Source organism: Balaenoptera acutorostrata, chromosome 1 (genome assembly GCF_949987535.1).
Source record: "Balaenoptera acutorostrata chromosome 1, mBalAcu1.1, whole genome shotgun sequence".
In the NCBI taxonomy this organism is placed as follows: Eukaryota; Metazoa; Chordata; class Mammalia; order Artiodactyla; family Balaenopteridae; genus Balaenoptera; species Balaenoptera acutorostrata.
The window spans coordinates 89,770,584-89,786,597 of NC_080064.1; the positions used below are offsets into that span (position 1 = coordinate 89,770,584).

At 34.6% G+C, this 16,014-nt stretch overlaps 1 protein-coding gene across 4 annotated transcripts in view; it reads right to left on the reverse strand.

Moving 5' to 3' along the window:
• Positions 1–8,150: 8,150 nt before the first annotated feature.
• The window catches only part of DPH5 (diphthamide biosynthesis 5), a 37,015-nt gene continuing 29,151 nt past the window's right edge, over positions 8,151–16,014 (reverse strand). For all 4 annotated transcript variants that reach the window (XM_057534968.1, XM_007169515.2, XM_007169516.2 and 1 more), the window contains 3 exons: positions 12,150–12,189; positions 10,563–10,666; positions 8,151–9,064 (listed from right to left, as the gene is read on the reverse strand). In XM_057534968.1, coding sequence (XP_057390951.1) covers positions 8,841–9,064; positions 10,563–10,666; positions 12,150–12,189 — 368 coding nt within the window. In that variant the 3' untranslated portion in view covers positions 8,151–8,840. The remainder of the gene's footprint in view (positions 9,065–10,562; positions 10,667–12,149; positions 12,190–16,014) is intronic.

The window sequence follows — 16,014 nt, forward strand, 5'->3', positions numbered from 1 at the left end:
CTACATGTAAAAGAATGAAATGAGAACACTCCCTAACACCATACACAAAAATAAACTCAAAATGGATTAGAGACCTAAATGTAAGACCAGACGCTATAAAAATCTTAGAGGAAAACATAGGCAGAACACTCTTATGACATAAATCACAGCAAGATCCTTTTTGACCCATCTCCTAGAGTAATAGAAATAAAAACAAAAACATATGGGAACTAACGAAACTTAAAAGCTTTTGCACAGCAAAGGAAATCATAAAAAAGATGAAAAGACAACCCTCAGAATGGGAGAAAATATTTGCAAAAGAATCAACTGACAAAGGATAAATCTCCAGAATATACAAGCAGCTCATGCAGCTCAATATCAAAAAAACAAACAACCCAATCCAAAAATGGGCAGAAGACCTAAATAGACATTTCTCCAAAGAAGATATACAGATTGCCAACAAACACATGAAAGGATGCTCAACATCACTAATCATTAGAGAAATGCAAATCAAAACTACAATGAGGTATCACCTCACACCGGTCAGAATGACCATCATCAAAAAATCTACAAACAGTAAATGCTGGAGAGGGTGTGGAGAAAAGGGAACCCTCTTGCACTGCTGGTGGGAATGTAAATTGATACAGCCACTATGGAGAACAGTATGGAGGTTCCTTAAAAAACTAAAAATAGAACTACCATATGACACAGCAATCCCACTACTGGGCATATACCCTGAGAAAACCATAATTCAAAAAGAGTCATGTACCACAATGTTCATTGCCTCTCTATTTACAATAGCCAGGACATGGAAGCAACCTAAGTGTCCATCGACAGATGAATGGATAAAGATGTGGCACATATATACAATGGAATATTACTCAGCCATAAAAAGAAACGAAATTGAGCTATTTGTAGTGAGGTGGATGGACCTAGAGTCTGTCATACAGAGTGAAGTAAGTCAGAAAGAGAAAAATAAATACCATACGCTAACAAATATATATGGAATCTAAAAAAAAGAAAAATGGTTCTGAAGAACCTAGGGGCAGGGCAGGAATAAAGACACAGACGTAGAGAATGGACTTGAGGACACAGGGAGGGGGAAGGGTAAGCTGGGACGAAGTGAGAGAGTGGCATGGACTTATATACACTACCAAATGTAAAACAGATAGCTAGTGGGAAGCAGCCGCATAGCACAGGGAGATCAGCTCAGTGCTTTGTGACTACCTAGAGGGGTAGGATAGGGAGGGTGGGAGGGAGACGCAAAAGGGAGGGGATATGGGGATATATGTATATGTATAGTTGATTCACTTTGTTATACAGCAGAAACTAACACAACAATGTAAAGCAATTATACTCCAACAAAGATGTTTAAAAAAATAAATAAATGAAAAGAAAGAAAGAAAGAAAATATATCAATAAAAATCATCCACACTAAATAACAGAGAAAATAGATTGAAAAAAAAAAAAAAAAGAACAGAGCTCAGAGACCTGTGGGACAATAAGAAATGTCTTAACATTTTGTTCTCAGAGGCCCAGAAAGAAAGGACTCTGCATACAGTGATGAAGCATACATACACTGCTGAAAAAATATTTGAAGAAATAATGGCTGGTAACTTCCTGAATTTGGTGACATAAAACTACAGATTCAAGAAGCTGAGCAAACCCCCAAAGGATAAACCCTAAAATATCCACAAAATGCAACATTATCAAATAATTACAATCAAAATTTGCAAGCTTTATATAGATGTCAAGAAGCTAATTCTAACATTTATATAGAAAGGCAAAGGAACTGAACCAGATGCAATTTTGAAAAAAGAAAAAAACTAGAGGAATTACACTAGCTGTTTTTAAGGTTTATCATAAAACTAAGAAATCAAGACAGTGTAGTATTATAGAAGGGAAAGAGACATACACTGAGAGAATAGCAAAGAGTTCAGAAATAGATTCACACAAATATGGTCAAAACAAATATGGCCAACTGATTTTTGACAACAGGGCAGAAACAATTCAATAGAGATGGTCTTTTTAAACAAATGGTGTTGGAGCAATTATCTATACGCAAAACAAAAACAAAAACAAACAAAGGACGAACCTTCATCTAAAACTCACACTTCATAAAAAAATTAACAAAATGTATTACAGATCTAAATGTAAACTGCAAAACTGTAAAAAATTTAGAAGAAAACATAGGATAAAATCTACATGTCCTTGAGTTTGGTGATAGGTTCTTATACATGGTAACAGCAACATGATCTATACAAGAAAAAGTAATAAACCGGATTTCATCAAAATGAAAAACTTTTGCTTTGCCAAAGACATGGTTAAGGGAATGAAAGGACAAGCCAGAGATTGGGAGGAAATATTTGCAAATCACAATCTGACAAAGAACTTGTATCCAGAATTTATAAAGTACTGAAAACTTGGGACTTCCCTGGTGGTCCAGTGGCTAAGACTCCACGCTCCCAATGGAGGGGGCCTGGGTTCTATCCCCGGTCGGGGAACTAGGATCCCACATACTGCAACTAAGCCAGCACACCGCAACTACTGAGTCCACGTGCTCTAGAGCCCATGCTGCAACTAGAGAAAGCCCACACGCTGCAACTTGAGAGCATGTGCACTGCAACGAAGAGCCCATGTGCCGCGACGAAGACCCAACACAGCCTAAAGCAAGAAAGAACACTCAAACCTTAACCATAAGAAAACAATTCAAATTAAAAGTGGGCAGAAGGCATGAACAGATGCTTCATTAAATAGGATATAAAATGGTAGGTAAGCACATGAAAAGATGTTCAACATCATTAGCCATTAGGAAAATGCAAATTAAAACTATGATGACATACCACAACACACCTATCAGAATAGCTAAAATAAAAATATTGCCAATATGAAGTGCTGACAAAAATACAGAGCAATGGGCACTCACACTGCTTGCAGCAATGCAAAATGACACAGCCACTCTGGATATCATTTTGGCAGTTTCTTATAAACTTAAATGTGCATTTACCATATGCCCCAGCAATTGCACTCCTGCCTATCTTCTCTAGAGAAATAAAAACTTACGTTCACACAAAAGCCTGTATGTGAATATTTTAACAACTCTATATGTAATTGCTAAAAATTGGAAAAATCCAAATCTGGTTCAAATAGTGAATGGATAAACAAACTACAGTGTATCTATACATGAGACTACTACTTAGCAATAAAAAAGAATGAACTTTTGATACATGCAATAACTTGGATGAATTTTAAAAGCATTTTGTTTTGAAAGAAGCCGGTTTCATTTATATGACATGCTCAAAAAGACAAAACTATAGAGAAAGATCAGCTCAATGGTTACAAGGGATTATAGGTGGGTAGAGGGGTGAATATGAAGGGATAAGGAGAAGGAGTTTTTCTGGGTGATAGAACTATTCTGTGTCTGGATTATGAGAGTGATTTCACTGTATGATAGTTTAAAATAGCATTAAAAATAATAGTATTAATAGTATTAAAGGGCTAACAACTATTAAACAAACAAATGAATGTAGTGTTTAGGTGTTTCAACTTTAATGGCCAAAACGCTGGGATTCCACAATAGTAGATCAAAACCAATGTCATTCATCCTTTTTCTGCTGATGAATAGTGCACATTTTTCATTTTACAATTTCATTTAAATTGAGGTTAAATTACATATAGATTAGAGTTACCAGATTTAGCAAATAAAAACACAGGCACTCAATTCAATTTCAATTTCAAATAAATAATCTTTTTTTTTTTTTTAGTATAAATGTGTCCCAAATATTGAATGGGACATATTTGTATTTAAAAAAATTACTCATTGTTTATCTGAAATTCAATTTAAATGCGTACCCTGTTTTATCTGGTAATTCTAACACAGAAAAATGCACAGATCCTAAATCTATATAACTGAGTGAACTCTGATAAATGTTTATACCCATACAACCAAAACCCCATCAAGATACAGAAACTTTCCAAGACCCTGGTTCCTTTCTGTCCCCTTCCAGTCACTCTTCACTCTCTCCAGAAGTAACCACTGTTTTCTTTTAATTAGTTTTGCCTGTTGCTGTACTTCATATAAATGGAAGTGTACAGTACTCTTTTGTGTCTGGTTTCTTTCACCTAACATGTTTTTGAAATTCACTCATGTCTGTGTGTGAGTCAATAGCTCATTCTGTTTTACGGCCAAGTAATATTCCATCGTAAAACACACAATTTTTAAATGCATTCTCTTGTAATGGACACATGGCTTGGTTCCAGTTTGGGGCTATAAATGAATAAATATACAAAGTTATAAACATCCACAGACTATTTTTTGTCAGTATGTTTTCATTTCTTTTGAGTCAATACGTAGGACTGGTTTTGCTAGTTCAGGGGGCAGTTGTACGTTTAATTTATAAGAAACTGCCAGTTATTTTCCAAAGTAGTTGTGCCGATTTATATTCCTACCAATACTGAGATTTTCAGTTACTCCATATCCTGGTAGCTTTCACTACTATTAGCCTTTAAAAATTCTGACATTCTATTGGCTTTAATTTTCTTTATTGTTTGTCCGTTTCCTATTTCACCAATTTCTGCTCTTATGTGCAGTATTTGCTTCCTTCTAGTTAGTGCTTAATACGCTTTTCTTTTTCTAGCTTTCTAAAATGAAAACAGATCGTTGATTTTAAAACTTTCTTTTCTATTCTAAAGCAATAAATTTCTAAGCACTGCATCTGCATAAATTTCTAAGGTCTGCATCCCACAAATTTTCACATTTTATGTTTCTGTTTTTATTCAGTTAAAAATAAATACTGTTTTATCTCCAAGTATTTGGGACTTTTATAGACATCTTTTTGTCAGCAATTTAAAATTTAATTCCATTGTGGTCAATGGCCAAGTATATGGTCTACTTAGGTGAATGTTTCATATGTGCTTGAAAATAATGTCTAGTCTACCACTGTTATCTGTAGTGATCAGTTTGACCCAAATTGTTGGTGTTGTCCAATCAGTATTTTTACTGGTTTTGCTTACTTCTATCAGTTGCTGAGAGAAGATTGTTAAAATCCCCAACTTTGTAGATTTGTTTATATCGTCCTTCAGTTTTGTCAATTTTTGCCTCATGTATTTTCAAGCTGGTATTCAATGCATACACATTTAGGATATGTCTTCATGAACTGCCCCTTTCCTCTTTATGAAAAGTCTTTCTTTATCTCCAGTATACTCCTTCTTTTGAAGTCCATTTTGTTTTATGTTACTAGAGCCCCTTGTTTTCTTATGCTTACTGTTTGTATGGTATATTTTTTCCCCATTCTTCTACTTTCATCCTGTATCTTTATATTTAAAGTTTAATGCTTATAGACATTTAGTTGAGCCTTTAAAAAAAAAATCTAGTCCTTTTCATCGGACTACCTAATTTACATTTAAGCAATTATTGGTTTGTTTGAATTTAACTCTACCATTCTACTATTTGTTTTCTCTTTGTCCTATGTTTTTTGACCTTTATTTCCTCCTTTCCTGCCCTCTTTTGGTTAACCATATATCTTTCAGTATTCAATTTTAATTCCTTAATTTTTTTACTTCTGCCATGTGTGTTTTTTTGATAGTAGTTGACAAGGGATTACAATACATACCCTTACCTTATCAGTCTACTTACAGTTAGTATTCTACTACTTCAAATAAAATGTAACAACCTGCATAATTATAATTATGCAACTGTATAATTCCCTTTACCCCCTGCAACTTGTGTTACTGTTTGCATATACTTTACAGCTACATATATGCCACAATGCTATGTTAAATTGTCAGTTGTCTTTTAAAAACATGAAGCAAAGAAAACCTGATAGTCATTTATACTTACATACTTACTACTTCCTTCCTTCTAGCTGATGCCATTTACCTTCAGCCCAAAAATTCTCCCTCGGCTTTCCTCGCAGTGCAGGTCTGCTAGTGACAAATTCTGTTTTCATGAAGATTGCTTGATTTTGCCTTTATTTTTGAAGGATATTTTTACTGGATATAGAACACTGGATTGATAAGAGTTTTGTTTTGCTTTTGAATTTGTGTAAAGATTTTGTCTTTCCATTGTCTTATGACCTCCACCATTTCTGATGAGAAGTAGTCAATTTTTGTTATTCCCTGGTGGGTTCCCCAATACCACTTTTGGTGGCTTTTAAGATTCTCTCTTGTCTTTGGTTTCCATCAGTTTTAACTATGATGTGTTAGGTGTGGTTTTCTCTACATTTATTCTGCTTGGAGTTCACTAAATTTATTGGATCTGTATATTCATAGTTTCACCAAACTTGGGTAAACTTTGGCCTTTACTTACTCGTATTTTTCCTACCCTATTTCCTTTCTGTTCTTCTTCTGGGGATCCAGTTACATCTTTGTTGGACTGCTTGACATTGCCCCACATGGCACTGAGGTTCTGTGCTTTTTTTTTTCTTCCCTCTGACCTTTTTTCTTTATTCCTCAGATAGATATCAATAATTTCTATTCATCTATCATCTGCACTCTGTTGTTAAGTCCAACCGTTTGGGGTTTTTTGTTTGTTTGTTTCCAATTCTCTGCTGAGAGTACCATTTATATTAATTCATTACAACCACTTTTCCTTTTCATCCTCAAACATAGTTCTAATAGCTGCTTTGAAATCCTTGTCTGCGAATTCCAATATCTGGATTATGTTGGGATCTCTTTTTACTGTGTGCTTTTCTCTTTTTGACCATAAGTCATATTTTCCTGTTTCACTGCATGCCTCATAATATTTTATAGTATTCTAGGCATTGTCGATAGATTGATTCATTTTGTTATGCTCCGGAAGTAATAAGCTTTGTTCTAGCAGGCAGTTAAATTATTGGCTAATCACCTTGATTTTATGGAAGCTTGATTTTACATTATGTTAAAGATTTTGTCTTTAGTTTTAGCACAAATCCTCAGTGCTGGGCACAGCCTTTACTGATAATACACAACCATTCTAGGAATTTGAGGGAAAGCCTAAGGTACTTACCAAGCCTTCTAGCTTGTTGGGATTCAAACTCTGTTTTCTCTTGCAACTGAGAGCAACAATCTTTGCTCAGCTTTTTCAGCCTTCCAGCTATGGCTTTCCACCTGGTTCACTAGAATCTTCCCTGCACATGCACAATGCAGGAGTTAGTCAAAGACTTAAGAGGAAATCATATGCAGATTGGAAGTCTCCTCCATCAGTGCCACCTTCGTTTCTAGAATTTCCTCCTTCAATTTACAGCTCCTCAAGCAGCCCCCAATTCCTCCAATACCTCAAGTCATTAAGACTGCAACTTTCTCTTCAGTTCTAGCCACCCCCTCACCAGACAGACTGGTGAATGCCTTGAGGGAAAAGTCATATAAGCATAGTTCTCAGGCTGCTTCTGGTCACTCCCCAGTGCCTTTAGACACTTATTTATTATATTTTTCCAAGTTTATAATTGGGAGGGTTTGCACATTACAAGCTATTCCACCACTACCAAAACCAGAAGGCCTTCACCTTATAATTCTTCATTGTTTAATTTAACACCTTAGAAAAAAACAATACAGAACTGGTACTTAAATGTCCTTGTCTCTCTCCTCTTTTTCATCCAACAGAGTGAAAATAGAATGTTTCACATATATTAAAATATCTTTTATCGCAAATGAAATGAAATAACTCAAAATAATCTCTTCTTAATTGATGCTTCCAGAAAGTAGGGAAGTAGTTGCTCAACTTCCTATGAATCTACTGAACAGAGTTCAGATAAGTTGATTAGGCCATGAAAACACAGTTGATTGACCTTGAACAATGTCGGGGTTAGGGACACTGACCCTCCATGCAGTTGAAAACATCCCTGGTTCCACATCCATGGATTTAACCATCTGAGGATTCAACCAACCATGGATTGTGTAGTACTGTAGTATGTATTTAGTGAAAAAAAAATCTGCGTATATGCAGACCTACACAGTTCAAACCTGTGTTGTTCAAGGGTCAACTGTACTCAGAGTTAGACCAACTAAACTAACATGTAGCAAAGTTATTTCTGTTATAAACTGATAAAAGTATGAGACTTCATAGTCATGAAATATAATAAATGGAGTGTGATTTACAACTAGGAAGAAGAATGTGGCTACTTGCATACATACAGAGGCATATTAACTGTTAAGTGATATGATAAATCTTGACCAATCCACTGTTGTTTTCAAACTTAAATTTTTAAAAATTTTATTTTGCAGTCAGCAAGTTTTCCATTTGTCAGCTTGGATGTGAAAGATGCTATTTAAAACCAAACAGCAACTGTACATGGCTGGCTGAACATTTATAATTCAACAGTTATATAACCTCCAAAATACAGCAGAATATGAGGCACATAATTAGGATGTCAGCTAAACAAGACAAGGCAATTCAAAAGGATGTCATTTTGTGGCATGTGCTCAGATGAGCTTTAAGTATGTAGGACTGTTGGCTGCGGACTTATTCTTCCCACCTCTGTTTATATGCATTAATACCAAATGCTGTCAGGACAACTTATCTTGCAGTCAGGACATCTGACTTATTAAGAAAGAAGAAAGTTCCACCTTGTATAAACTGATTTCATAAACAAAAATTGCTTTTAAATGATTCTGTCGATGGATGTCTATCTGTAAGTTTTCCAGCTTGGTCTGCTCCATGTATGTACATCCTGAAAAACTGCCAAAATAGCAGCAAAAACTGATGATATCATAGGGAAAAAACTCACTGACAAAGGAAACCAAGCACTGTTGAGTCAGCATCTTTCTTCTTGGTCACTCGTTTTATACTTATTAGGTAAACCAAAAGACCTGTTTGATTTGTTACACAAATATGTGTATGTGCATGTATAACTGAAATTAACATCTAACAATAGAAATGCCTATGTTCAGAGTCCATCAGTGCTTTGGGATTCTGAGCTATTTTCTGGTACAGAAAACAGACTTAGCATCTCCATCTCCAGTGGATGCAAGCTGCCTCCTGTGATAATCAAGGAATGTAATGGTCCTCCCAAGTCCACAGTACACATTTGCTGCAAAGTGCCTGCTGCAATTTTCTGGTCTTCAGCTCCAACCCTGGCTAAGCCAACACAGAGTGTCTCCTCGGTGACTGCTATTAAAACAAAAAAAAGATACCACCATTCAATTCAGCAAATGCATTATCCTGAATCCATTCAAACTAACACTAGTACCAAAAATACATTTAAAGAAGACCCAAATATATTAAATCTCCTTAGTCACTCATTATGGACACACTATCTATTGATTTCTCTAAGGCTTTTCTAAATTATTTGTACTACCTGACATATAAAGTAAAGTAGTACTTCCTAACTTTACCCTTTCAAAATTCCAAAGACTTACCTTAGTTTAAATTTTTAGGACTTGAATAATTCCTGTATCCATACTCTATTGCATAGCATTTGTCTTTAAGTAGATTCTGAGTGAACAATGTTTATTACATGCTTATATTTTAAATAAAATGTTTGAGATATATTCACATTGGCCAAGATATACTGGAAAAACCAGGGGATTATGAGCTAAATACACAGATTTGAGTCTGTGCTTGGCCACCTAGCTATGTGACAAACTTCAGTTTTTTCATTTTTTTTTTTTTTTAGTGGAATACTATCTGTCATAAATGGTGGTTTAAGGGCTAAGATAATAGATATGAAAGTACTTAGTAAAGTACATAGCCCTTAACAAATAATAGGCATTATGACATTCCTTATGCTTTTAAGTTCAAAATAACCAACATTAGTGAACTTTAGTATTATTCACTCTGGCCTGACAGCTGAAGGGCTGACCCTCTTGTGGTTTTGTTTAGCTGGGAAAGCTGTCCTGATTGAAAAATGGTCAAAATGGGGCAAATGATTTCTACAAGGACAAGCAGGCATGTCAGGCACTCTGTGCAAAGGTGTGGATATAGAGCACCCTTGCAGATTATTTGTTGCATGACTTTAACAAGGCCTACTGAGGCCAATGTTATTCAAGAATCTCTTCATGTATCTTTTCTATCAAGAAATAGGTGCTCAAAGCCAGTCAGCACCTTACAACAGAATATAATGACAGATTCATTTAAGAACGTCTCAATAAAAATCTACTGACGATGAACATTTTATTATATACCACATCTATTAATACTATGTCTAGATATTAGGAATATAAGTATAAAGTCTCTTGTCTTTATCCTGAAGAAAACTATACCTGGTCTCAGTGTTGAGAATGAGAAAAAGTAGAATAAGTATACTTTTACAGGACAGAGTTTACCATAGATTTGGGCTAAAATGGAAGTTCTGTATTTTACCAAAATATTTATATGTTAACATATTTACATAAAAGCTGATTTATAGTTAATTTGTAAAAAATCCTTACTTTCTAGAATGATATTAATTTACTAGAAGCAACTCCATTATTTTTCTTTCAGTAGAACATTCAGCTTATGAGATTTAAGGTAAAGTTGAAAAAAGCGACAAAGAAAAATACAATGCAAACACACTGACTCTCACTTCAGTGGTGTTGGTATATATATGTGTGTGTGTATGGCAGACGTTACATACACATCTCAGTGTAACAGTAGGGAATACGAGAGCCCTTTTAAGGTTCTTCAGTACCTGGTTCTTCTCCTCGTATTCGCTGATTCTGAACAATCTCCAGAAGTTGCTGGGCCGCTTGGTTTACACTCATATAACGAGGAGGTTCATAGATCTTTCTTCCCCTGTAAGTGTAAAACTAGATGCCACTGTTCTTAGCCATGAGATTACACAATACATTTTTAACACAGTTACTCCCCCAGGTATACTCAATTACCATAGTCTACATTATGTTTGAAGCGGTCACTTGTTACCCACTTTAAGTATACATTAAAGCACGGATACAGTGATCATTTATCTTAAATTTCTTAAGCTTTTTTCATTGTTCTACTTTAAATGCCCTCTCATCTCACTGAAATGCTGGCAGAAATAAAAGTCCACCAACTTAAAAGATAAATGTTTAAATCAAAGTTACTTTTATTCAAAGTGATACTTCAGGCAAAAATAATTCAAAATAAGTGGCAATTTGTTCTATATCTTAGTTTAATCAGGTTCCATAGTGTTCATTTGTATTACCATGTTTAAACCACATATCCCTCTTTTCACATCTTCCTCTAAAAACAGTAAACTAAAGCGATAAATATCTCAAAATCTTGGAGGATAAGATATGTTTACTTCCATATGCCTCAAAAGCCTACCACATTTGCCCAATGATCAAAATAAAAACACTGCTTTTGCAGTTTACAAAACAGTTCATATAGATTATTTTACTGACTCTCAGAACAATTCTATAAGTCAGCACTCTCCAAGAGGAATATAATGCAAGCAGTAAACATAATTTAAAATTTTCTATAGTCTCTACATTAACAGATGTAAAAAAAAAAAGAAAAAAATTAACTTTAGTATGTTTATTTAACCCAACAGATCCAGAATGTTATATTTCAACATTTATTCCTATAAAAATTATTAAAGATTGTTTTTGTACTAAGTCTTTGAAATCTGGAATGTATTTTATATTTTAGCACATCTTAATTCAAATGTTAAATTTTCATTGGAAATATTTGATCTGTATTTAGATTTCATAAAATTCATGGTTGTAAAAGTAGATTTACATACTGAATTGTTCTAAATATACTTAAATGTTTTCTATTAACTAAGTTGAGTATGTTTTAATTTAATTAAAATTAAATTATAAATTCAGTTCCTCAGTTACATTAGCCATACATATTTAAAGTGCTCATTAGTTACATGTGGGTAGCAGCTACTGTATGGGACACTGCATCTATAAGCAAAAGGGGTTAGTACTCCCATTATACAAATGAAGAAAATACAGCTCAGAAATGGAAGTAACTTGCCCAAGAGCACATAACCAGAGGCCAACTCAAGGCTCAAACCCGTGTCTTCTGACTCCCAATTAACTCATTCCACAAATATTTACTGAGTGCCTATCAGGTGCCAACCACTGTTCTCAGTACTGACCCAAGAAATCTATTGCTGTTTCCACTCTATCTATCACACTACTTATCATTTCATAAGACTGAAAGTATTTAATTTTGCACTGTTACTGAAAACTGATTTTCAACAATCTTTAGAACTCATGTTATTTAAGTAGAACTTATTGTTCACGGAATTAAAGTAGATGTAAGCATTCTCAGAATAAGAACTTACTTGATTAGATTTTCCAAAGACTGCTCCTTTACTTTGATGTCTGTAGGAAGTAAAAAATAGTTCTCTTTTAATTAACTACTTTATCCAAAATCCTACGTGTAAACTTCAACTGAGTCACCTAAGTTTGTGGTAGACATTATTCTCAAGTCTCCAAAATGCTAATTTGATTGAGTCTACGACAATCGTTCCTCACACTTGTATCTGGCCACTTTTTAAAGGAAATATGAAGAAGAAGGGAAGCTTGTGGTTGTGTAAAGGTCATTAGTTAGAAAACAAACATGAAGTTGGCCCTGAGACCATCCTGAAAGGATCGAATTTCCTCTTGGAAAAGAAGACACAGGAAAGAGTTAGATAAATATTGGCATATACACTACCAAACAGCTAATCAAAATTTTTGTGTTCATTTCTATTAGGTGGTAACTGCATAGAACCAACTGAAAAGTCTTGTTATGTTCCTCTTCTTACCTATTTTCCAGGCACTAGAATATAAGCTTCAATGCATGTAACATAAATAAAAGAAAATTCTTACCACATTTTGAAAAGAGACTTTTGCTTTCTTGTGAATGGTAAGACATGCCTAATAACTTATGAATAATACCAAGTATTCATACTTTAATTGGGATTTCCTGAGCACTGACTGGTAGCCAGGTATAGGGCTACCACAGCGGCCAAAACCCACGTAGTCTTTGCTCTAATAAAGCTTTACAATGCAAGCAACACAAAGATTTGATCCTTTACACTTTTTAATCACTGATGCTCAGCTAAACAATTCGGTAGAAGGTAAAAAAGCAGAATCACTCTACATCCTCACAGGAACTCAGCACACAACAGCAAGAGCGACAGCTGCTTCCTGTTCTACATGCTGAAAACAAATGGTTCGGTCAAAGTTTGTTTTTGCAAAAATAAATATAGTGCAACTGAGGGGTCTTTCTGATAGACTTCTACAGCTTTCCCAAGTGATTATAAAAGTTTTTCTTATAAAGGATACTAAGTATTTGCTTGGAAAATACTCCAGAGATAATCCCTTACATGTATTTCTAAATGTTCTTGGAACCAGCAGTGAATATATTTTCAGGTTCAAAATATCATTAATTATTTAATATTTCCACTTGTCTGGCACATATAGGAAAAAAATGTATATCTGTTATTGAAATATGGCCTGCAATACAATTAATGATATATAAGTCAACTTTGAGCTCCTTTATACAATAGTTGTAATATTTTTTAAAAATTAAACACATTTATTAATGTATTCACCTTGAGCTTCTGAAATGTTGTCATACTTAAGTTTTTAATTTAATATCTGCAATATTTTTACATTTTTACTGATATGCTCTACAGAATTTGATTTTAAAAATTAAGCGGGTTGGGGAGACTTTTTACAGGCAAATGCTTTTTAATTGAACATAAGACTGCATTAGTGAATTAATCTCAAGCCAGACCTATCTTGATACTTTTCCCTTGTCTTCACACAGGCCATAATTATTCCTTTCTACTTCTACTTGCTAGAATGTAAGCTTCTCCTATTCATCTTAGTACCAGCACCTAGCATAATGCAAAGTACCTAGCAGATACTCCATAAATTCTACTGAATAAATTTGTTCACATGGCTCTACTACCACCAGCCCATCTTAAACTATCTACCCCTTCAGTAGAGTAAAAGTCCCAGCTCCTTCAGAAAGTCTTTACTGACTTCCTCTTAAATGCTCTTTGTCCTCTGAAATATCCATACAATTAATGCTGTATTTTATTAATCTCTAATTACATTATATATATCAGTCTTATCCTTCCAAGTAAATTTTAAATTCTGTATGGTTCCTTACCATGACATAGTCTCACTAATCCCTACAGGGCATGGCCCATAGCAGGCATTCAATAAATACGTACTAATTTGAATAATGAGAATTCCAGGTGATTAAATGATGAGATCTATGGTTTGAGAATTTGGAATCATGATATCTTATACTTCACACCTTGTTCCTGTTTTTGTTAATGGAGCAAGGAAGATATATTGTTTAACCTTGTTTGTCTTTTCCCAGGAAAGCCAAGAAAAGAGGCAGCTCTTAGAGAGAGTTCAAGAGCCAAAGTTCTGGTTTGTCCTTCCTGCCTCTCCATACAATAGAACTTAACTGTTCTATAAACTTTCATGTACACAGCACATTAGTTCCAACTAGATTTCAAAACCCTGAGGGCAGGACCCATGTCTAATACTTCCTTAGTATTCCAGAAGAACCTAACTCCACATTGGGCATACAGTAAATACTCAATAAATACTGTAAACTGATTTTCTGTCCTTCCAAAGCTTCCAAAAGATAAATCCTATTTTTCCTCCTTTCCCCCATTTTTTATGATACATGAAGATGTTATCAGGTAGCTTGCCTCTTAAGACTACTTTTCTCCCCGTTCTGTTTTAAAACCTCTCAGTTCTGTTGTAAAACACACACACACATGCTTTTTAGTACCTGAGCTCCAATGAATCCCTATTTTTTATCCCTCAGTTGCATATACTTCTACTTCTGCCTTTAATAAAAGTCCTTTTAATGGCTGTCCTTCTCACATCCTTCTACATACTGCTGGCCTTAATTGGATCTAAGTTTAAGATAACATGATGGCTATATCTAATGGCATATTCCACATGAATTAACAAGTGTGTTACAGTCGGTCTGCCAGTAGGAACTACAAAAAAAGGAAAACTAGTATCTTTCCACATGGAAAATCCAAACACAAAACTATAAAGCTAATTAATAATGAATTACTAAATTGCCCTGATAATAAACTAAAATAAGAAAACATTATTATACCAGTTAATTGTGGGACATAGGCATAAGCCAAAAAAATGTTAGAGAAGCATGCATGGCCTGATCTAGATCTAGAATTAATTAGGTGTCAATGTTAATGGAGTAAAAGGAATGTATTCCAGCTGGAACTGAATGAGCTAGCAAGAGTTAAACATTTTCTGTGCCAATGGGTAATAAGATCAAGTCTGAGAAAATACGCTAAAAGTAAACTTCAACCAATTACCTTCCATTACATATTTGTTGAACAGCTACACTGTGCCAGACTTCTAGACATTTGGAAGAGGGGAATGAGCAAGATAAAGTCCCTGCTCTTATGAAGCAGGGAAGAAAACCAACAAGTTAATAAAACAATTCAGATGGATGGTAAGACTTAAAAGAAATAATACAAGGTAATGGGAAACAGAATCACTGGGGGATACAGGGTGTACCACATCAGATTAGGTAGAATTTCACTTTAGATCAGGAGTCAGTAAACTTGTTCTGTAAAGAAGTAGGTAGTAAATATTTTAGGTTCTGAGGGCCACAAGGTCTCTGTCAAAATTACTTATCGCTGCCAGTGGAGCATGAAAGCAGCCACAGATAATACATAAATGAAGTAGCATGGCTGTGTTCCAATTAAACTTTATTTATAAAACAGGCAGTAGGCTAGATTTGATCCACGGGTGCTAGTTTGCTAACCCCTACTAGATAATTTCCGATTTCTACCCTATAAGAAATGCTAACCATTAGTAAAACTTTTCTACAGTCTTCTCTTTTAAAAGAGACATATTGATTGAGGTTCTGATAATGTACAAATTATATATTATTGAATAATAGAGAACTGTCTATATTATACAAATAACCTAAATGCCTTTGGCAAATAGGAATCTTTTCTAATGTTCTGAATATCTGTACTTACTACAGAGGCCAAAACCATGGGTTCATCTTTGCCCTGATTCTGTGCTATGTGGCAGACATTCTTCTGCTGTGACTTCACACACAGTATCACTAAAACAGTGCAATTCAATGTATGATCCGAGGACTGATGCCAGTATGTGAGAATTTTGTTCCCAATAAATGATTAAAAA